Here is a 7,500-nt window from a genome sequence, read left to right as displayed (position 1 = left end):
ACCACCACGAACAGCGCCCCCCCCCCTTGTCCTGGAGTACCAGGACATCCAGGAAGTCCAGGACAACCAGGAGAGGCGGTATGTGTGTGTGTATGCTTGTTGGAATATGTGTTTTTGTGTGTATGATTTTTGGAGTGTGTGTGTGTGTGTGTGTCTAATGGTGAAGCCAAAAATATATAATTTTTGAGAAAGCTTCAAAAGAAAATTGTTCTTCAAATGCGCAAACCTAAGTCTTCTGAGACACAAACAAGCTATTTTCTCTCAGCTATTACCTGTTACAGCACTGTACCGTAGCTCTGTCTCTCTGCTGTACTTCAAACACCACGTATGCACCGCTGAGCAGCACGGGGAATATATCCTCTACTGTCGAACAAGGACATTTACATCTAGGTTGCCAACCGTCCCAAATTTTCCGGGACATCCAGAATTATGGGTGATTTTGATTTGTCCCGTCAGGGACCCGTATTCCCGTATTCCAATCACAGCCTCGCCGGCCAATAATAGGCTACTGTAAAAGCGCCAAAACTTACACAAACGGCAAGCAAGTACAGTAGTGGTTTGCCAAAATTACACTGAAATTAGTAGGTTTATGGTATGGCTAAAGAAACCTTGCGATTTCCATTAATGTTGGTCGCCTGGAAGAAAGTGTCCCTCATTTGGGGTTGAGGAAGTTGGCAACCCTAGTTACATCTCCAGCGTCCCCTCGTGTCTTCTCTTTGTCAATTCTCCTCTGTCCCTTCGTCTCCTTCCAGGGCACTCCGGGTCAAAGGGGTCAGGCAGGACAGCCAGGGGGCATGGTGAGTCATCGCATTCACACAACACATCACTACACAACACTACACAACACATCACTACACAACACTACACTACACAACACAACACTACAAAACACAGTACCAGAGCACTGAAGGCCTTAATCCTGCCCCTTAGGCCGAGGGTTGTGATCATTCATTCTGTTTCACGCTGTGAAGACATCACTTCCTTTTCTGCCTCTAAGTGGGTTTGGTTAGACGCTGGTCCAGTCAAGTGGAGTTTTAATCAAACACAAATGCGTTCCTGTTTATCGTGTGTGAGAGACTGCCATGCCTTACCGAAGCGTCTAAACTCCCCGGTTGTGTTGAGACACACGTCAGCCATGTGTTTCTGTAGCTCCCTGCTAGCGGGTCATCGGATTGTGTTTGCATGAGCGTACTGAAGGGGGGAAAGGCAGGATCCTTTTTTAATAGGTTTGGAACGGATCCTGTGGTTTTGTGTGTTCATTGTGTCTCAAAGATTCCACTGATCGTTCTAGATGAAAAGACTGCATGCTTCCCCTTTTGTGAATCCACAGAGCTCCCTAGTGGTCGCGTACAGAATTACATGCACTTCTGCTTGAGGAGTGCAAACTTTTGAAACCACAATCCCACTTTCTGCCTTGTCTTTGTTTTAGACATGTGAGACTAATCATCATCTAATGTCTCTCTCTCTCTCTCTCTCTCTCTCTCTCTCTCTCTCTCTCTCTCTCCCTCTCCGCAGGGCCCTCCGGGATTCCCTGGTCCTCAAGGGTCGTCAGGTTTACCCGTGAGTTTGCACTTCTCCTCTTTTTTCCACTCTCTCTCCCTGGCCCCCGGCCCTCTTTTCATAAGCCTCTCTGTCTGAAACGCTATCTCCAAAACTAGGAACAAGTCTGAACCCTCCCCCTTTAAACGAGTGTGTCTCGTCCCTACAGCCCTGATAGTGCTCGTTCAACCAGCCCATCTCTCTCTCTCTCTCTCTCTCTCTCTCTCTCTCTCTCTCTCTCTCTCTCTCTCTCTCTCTCTCTCTCTCTCTCTCTCTCTCTCTCTCTCTCTCTCTCTCTCTCTCTCTCTGCTTCACGTTAATGAAAGTTCTTTCAGATGAGGAAACGATTCCATTGTCTCTCCAGTTGTTCAATTATTCCTCCTGTCTAAGTGATGGAGAGTGTTGCCGTGGTGAAGACAGAGGCCCTACTTCCCCTCATAAGAATCTATTGTGTTAGCAGAATGAAGTCAGGAATGGATGAACTGATGGGGATCTGCGTGCAATCTATTTCGAAAGCGGTCGTGTTTAATGCCAGGTGTGCCTTACACGTGCGTGTGTGTGGGGAAGGGGGGGGTTTCTCTGTGTGTGTGTAGTGTGTCTGTGTGTGTGTGTGTGGGCCTGTGTCTGTGTGTGTGTGGGGGGGTCTGTGTGTGTGTGTGCGTGTGTGGGTCTGTGTGTGTGTGTGGGTCTGTGGATCTGTGTGTGTGTTGGACACTGTCTGTGTGTGTGTGTGTGGGGGGGGGTCTGTCTGTGTGTGTGGGTGTGTGGGCGTGTGCGCGCACGCGTATGGGTCTGCTGCTCTCTCTCTCTCTCTTTTATTGCACATATTCAACTTTCTTTAATTTAGTCTTTGATCACAGAGTAGCAGCTGACAGTTTTTTACCCCAACTCAGCACCTTTGATAAATCATCCGAGATGAATCTCTTCTGAATTGTGCTCTGTGCTGGGCGGAGGAAGAGATAGATGGGAGCGAGAGATGGAGAAAGAGAAGGGAAGAGAGCGCTATGGAGATCGATTATCTTTAAAAATGGATGAATGCGCCAGTCAGTCAGAGGGAGCTGGGCTGAGTGGGGCTGTTGTGTCCCGGTCATGGATGGGCCTCCCCTCCCAAGGCCCATAGAGAGCCCCCTCACAGCAACTAAGGACGCCTTCTCAGAACCAGACACACGGAGTCAAAGACGGACCATGCCCGAGGGAAAACGTAAAGGCCAGACCACTGTCTCTCTCATCCAGTATTGACCGGGCCTCTGTCTTAGAAGGACCGCGTGCGTGCTAGCGTGCGATCGGGGCGGGCGGTTTCGTGTACGGCCCGCCCCGTGGACGTCACAGTGACATTTTCGTCTTGTCCGTCTCGTCCTCCTCTCTTTCATCCCCTCTCTCTCACTGTCTGTCTTCAGGGTCAGCAGGGCGAGAGAGGGTCCCCTGGACTTCCAGGCTTGAAGGGAGAGCATGTGAGTGTCACACGGCTGAGTACATTTACCTAAACCCCCAGACAGACTGACCACATGTGGAGATGACATCTCTGACCATGTTCTCTCCCTGGTGTTGTGTTCCCCAGGGGCCACCAGGGACTTCTGGGTACCCGGGCTCCATGGGGCCACCTGGACTTCCTGTAAGATCCCCCACGTCATTGTCACATCACATGAATCTAGCTGGGGTTACCCTGGTGCCCTTGCGGTTTAAAGTCGATCAAGTCATGGCTGGATAGATGGATGGTTGTATTGATGGATGGTTATATGGATGAATGGATGGATGAAGATACTGCCCACGTTGTTATGAATGGATGGATAGATAGATAGATAGATAGATAGATAGATGGGTGGGTGAGTGGATGGATGGATGGATAGATGGATGTAGAAACTGACCATGTTTGTTTTGTCAGGGTTTGAAGGGTGAGAGAGGAAACACAGGAAGTGCTGGACAGAAAGGCGAATCGGTAAGCACCACCAGCAACACTCATCAGCCAATGAAGTACCTCCAAACCCAACACCTGACCAACACCAAAACCCACTTAAAACCAACACGACAACACTGTACCTTGATTTTAAATGTACTTACGTTAGTACCAGAACCGATAGACCAAGATGTGATTGTGTTCCCCTTCCTGTCTGTTACAGGGTTCTGCAGGGAACCCAGGGTACCAGGGCCAAGCTGGCCTGGCGGTCAGTGTTCTCTTCACTCTATCTACATTCTTTTAAGGGGTTCTAGAGTCTTTCCATGTTGTTTCTGACTGTGGATGTTTCATGCTGTGTGTCCCTCTTAGGGACCCAAGGGAGACACAGGGCTGGCAGGATCCGCAGGAACCAAGGGAGATCAGGTACCTGAGGTTTATGGCTCAGATGGTAAACACACACCACACACACACACACACGCTAACCTGTTCCTTACTGTGTCTCTCTCTAGGGTTTCCAAGGCCAGCCAGGGTTCCCAGGACCTCAGGTGAGTAAATAATATCAAAGCAGAATCATCTCTGTGTGTGCTCCGTGTTGAACTTCAATCTGTACTGTGTGTGTTTACATCTGTACTGTGTGTGTTTGGTGTGTGTTTCTACCTGTACTGTGTGTGTTTGGTGTGTGTTTCCATCTGTACTGTGTGTGTTTGGTGTGTGTTTTCTACCTGTAATGTGTGTGTTTGGTGTGTGTTTCCATCTGTAATGTGTGTGTTTGGTGTGTGTTTCCATCTGTACTGTGTGTGTTTGGTGTGTGTTTCCATCTGTACTGTGTGTGTTTGGTGTGTGTTTCCATCTGTAATATGTGTGTTTGGTGTGTGTTTCCATCTGTACTGTGTGTGTTTGGTGTGTGTTTCTACCTGTACTGTGTGTGTTTGGTGTGTGTTTCCATCTGTACTGTGTGTGTTTGGTGTGTGTTTCTACCTGTAATGTGTGTGTTTGGTGTGTGTTTCCATCTGTAATGTGTGTGTTTGGTGTGTGTTTCCATCTGTACTGTGTGTGTTTGGTGTGTGTTTCCATCTGTACTGTGTGTGTTTGGTGTGTGTTTCCATCTGTAATATGTGTGTTTGGTGTGTGTTTCCATCTGTACTGTGTGTGTTTGGTGTGTGTTTCTACCTGTAATGTGTGTGTTTACAGGGGCCTCCAGGAGCCCCTGGTAAAACAGGAAGAGAGGGCCCCCCCCGGCCCCAAGGCTGACAAGGTGGGACTAGCTGCTTTTGGATAAACAAGCACTTGAATACTTGATAAATACTTGGCTGTATTGATGTTATAATATGGACTAAACACCACCCCCACCCCCTATATATTTATTTCCCTCTGTGTCTCTCCCCCTCTGTGTCTCTCCCCCTCTGTGTCTCTCCCGCTCTGTGTCTCTCCCCCTCTGTGTCTCTCCCCCCTCTGTTTCTCTCCCCCTTTGTGTCTCTTTCCCTCTGTGTCTCTCTCCCTCTGTGTCTCTCTCCCTCTGTGTCTCTCTCTCTCTGTCTCTTCCCCTCTGTGTCTCTCCCCCTCTGAGTCTCTCCCCCTCTGTCTGTCTCTCCCCCTCTGTGTCTCTCCCTCTGTGTCTCTCCCCCTCTGTGTCTCTCCCTCTGTGTCTCTCCGCCTCTGTGTGTCTCTCCCTCTGTGTCTCTCCCCCCTCTTTGTGTCTCTCCCAGGGTAATAATGGAGCTGCAGGGCCCCAGGGCTCCCAGGGTCCCTCTGGGTCTCCCGGATCTCCAGGCATGATGGTACGTCTGGCTGGTTGTGTGGCTAGCTGGCTGGCCGTCTGGCTGGTTGTGTGGCTAGCCGGCTGGAGGTCTGGCTGGTTGTGTGGCTAGCCGTCTGGCTGGTTGTGTGGCTAGCCGGCTGGAGGTCTGGCTAGTTGTGTGGCTAGCCGTCTGGCTGGTTGTGTGGCTAGCCGGCTGGAGGTCTGGCTGGTTGTGTGGCTAGCCGTCTGGCCGTCTGGCTGGTTGTGTGGCTAGCAGGCTGGACGTCTGGCTGGTTGTGTGGCTAGCCGTCTGGCTGGTTGTGTGGCTAGCAGGCTGGACGTCTGGCTGGTTGGGTGGCTAGCCGTCTGGCTGGTTGTGTGGCTAGCCGGCTGGAGGTCTGGCTGGTTGTGTGGCTAGCCGTCTGGCTGTCAGGCTGGTTGTGTGGCTAGCAGGCTGGCCGTCTGGCTGGTTGGATGTCTGGCTGGTTGTGTGGCTAGCTGGCTGGCTGGTTGTGTGGCTAGCCGGCTGGACGTCTGGCTGGTTGTGTGGATGGCTGGCTGGCCGTCTGGCTGGTTGTGTGGCTGGCTGGATGGTTATGTTGCGGATCTGCTGGCTGGCTAGGTGGTCTATAGGTGTTTGTGAGATTATTCATGTGAAGACCCTCACCTCTCAAGCCACACCTGTCTCCTGTCTCTGTGTGTCTGTATAGGGACCCCCTGGCATCGAAGGTCTGGATGGTAAAGATGGCAAACCAGGCATGCCGGTAAGAGTGGCCTCACACACACACACACACACACAGCTGTGCCGCATCACAGTCTCTTAAAGCCTTTCTGCACTGGTTTCATCACAGTATTCTCTCTCTCCCTCCCTCTTTTTTTCTCTTTCTCCCTCCCTCTTTCTCTCTCTCTCTCTCTCTCTCCCTCTCTCCCTCCCTCCCTCCCTCCCTCCCTCCCTCTCTCTCAGGGCGAGCCAGGATCTGTAGGACCTCCTGGACCTCGAGGAATCCCAGTGAGTGTTGTCCCAGTCACAGACGAGTCAGTCTAGTCATCTCTGCAGAGAGGGAGAGCTCCATGACTCATCCTAGATATGCACAGCAGGACAGCAAAAAAACACAGCCGCTTGGATGAGTATTCCATGTAGATGTTGATCTCCTCAGACAGATCATCTTCCTCTGATTAATATCATCTATCCAAAGTCAAGTGGGTGGTGCGTGTGCAGGGGGGGATTTGTGTGTGTGTGTGTGAACACGCGTGTGTTGATCTGGATCTCAGGCAGTCTCCATCCTTTTTCCGAGATGCTTCCCTCATTACCTATGCTCATTTATTCCAAGATCGTTATCTCCCATTCCAGCATGTCACTGAGACATGTACAACTAATAGACACTGATGAAGCTAGAACTAAACCTTGCACTATGTCTCTCACACACACACACACACACACACAGTTAACCTGACTCTGTTTTCAGTGTAGTCTGTCAGAATGCCGATGTTGTTGTATTCTGTGGTTCTGAGGATTCAGGGCTCATGGCCTAGTGAGATTCACGCATGTTTAACTGTAGTTGCTCTGATTTGTCTTCCCAGGGTTTTAAAGGGAAGACGGGTCATGTCGGCTTCCCTGGACTGAAGGTCAGTTCCGAGAGCACTTCTCCTCCCACTCTTCCTTTCTCTCTCGCTCTCGCTCATAACTCATTCAGTTTGATGCTGCAGCGGATCTAGACAGATGAGATGTCGAAAGGCGTTTGGATAGAAAGGTATGCACCCGTGTTTTGATTTCAAATCTGATCTCTTGTCTTCCCTTCCCCACCACCTTCTCCTACATTGCCCTTTCCTCTCCTTCATCCTCCTCCCCTCCTGTCCTCTCCTCCTCCTCCTCCTCTCCTCCCAGGGTGACGCAGGGCCTGTAGGTCCACCTGGTGTAGCCGGACGGCCAGGTTTGGAGGTCAGTTGACCACAACCTCCACCGCAGTCCACCGCACTCTCTCAACCCTGTACATTACGAGTACACATTATATACAGCATGTCCCCGTACAGCATGACAGAGACTGATCTTGACGTGCGTTGCCTTGTCAGGGTGACCAGGGGACACCCGGAGCTCAGGGTCGACCCGGTCCCTCCGGACATGTGGTGAGTCCATGACCTTTGACCTTTAGCTGCGTGGGAAGCACGGGGATGAAGGCGTGTCGGTGATTGGTTCAGGTGTTCAGGTGTCCAGTCAGTGTTAACGGGGGATTGTTCTGTCTGTGTAGGGACCTCCAGGGCCTGTCGGACCGGCTGGACCTGCAGGAGTGACCGGGGAGGTGAGAGGAGATGCTGCTACTGCCTCACACGG

At 51.1% G+C, this 7,500-nt stretch overlaps 1 protein-coding gene across 1 annotated transcript in view; it reads left to right on the top strand.

The window, feature by feature from the left end:
* Positions 1-7,469, top strand: part of col16a1 (collagen, type XVI, alpha 1) — a 22,618-nt gene extending 15,149 nt beyond the window's left edge. Inside the window, exons 28-44 of the mRNA XM_067256316.1 lie at positions 1-78; positions 753-797; positions 1,516-1,560; positions 2,937-2,990; positions 3,098-3,151; positions 3,422-3,475; positions 3,657-3,701; positions 3,803-3,856; positions 3,943-3,978; positions 4,625-4,688; positions 5,140-5,211; positions 5,882-5,935; positions 6,136-6,180; positions 6,753-6,797; positions 7,057-7,110; positions 7,242-7,295; positions 7,418-7,469. Coding sequence (XP_067112417.1) covers positions 1-78; positions 753-797; positions 1,516-1,560; positions 2,937-2,990; positions 3,098-3,151; positions 3,422-3,475; positions 3,657-3,701; positions 3,803-3,856; positions 3,943-3,978; positions 4,625-4,684 — 525 coding nt within the window. The 3' untranslated portion in view covers positions 4,685-4,688; positions 5,140-5,211; positions 5,882-5,935; ... (3 more) ...; positions 7,242-7,295; positions 7,418-7,469. The remainder of the gene's footprint in view (positions 79-752; positions 798-1,515; positions 1,561-2,936; positions 2,991-3,097; positions 3,152-3,421; positions 3,476-3,656; positions 3,702-3,802; positions 3,857-3,942; positions 3,979-4,624; positions 4,689-5,139; positions 5,212-5,881; positions 5,936-6,135; positions 6,181-6,752; positions 6,798-7,056; positions 7,111-7,241; positions 7,296-7,417) is intronic.
* Positions 7,470-7,500: the final 31 nt, after the last annotated feature.

Source organism: Osmerus mordax, chromosome 18 (assembly GCF_038355195.1).
Source record: "Osmerus mordax isolate fOsmMor3 chromosome 18, fOsmMor3.pri, whole genome shotgun sequence".
NCBI classification, from domain to species: Eukaryota; Metazoa; Chordata; class Actinopteri; order Osmeriformes; family Osmeridae; genus Osmerus; species Osmerus mordax.
The sequence above is the reverse complement of the archived record's forward strand: the minus strand, read 5'-3'. Positions and strand labels throughout refer to the sequence as shown.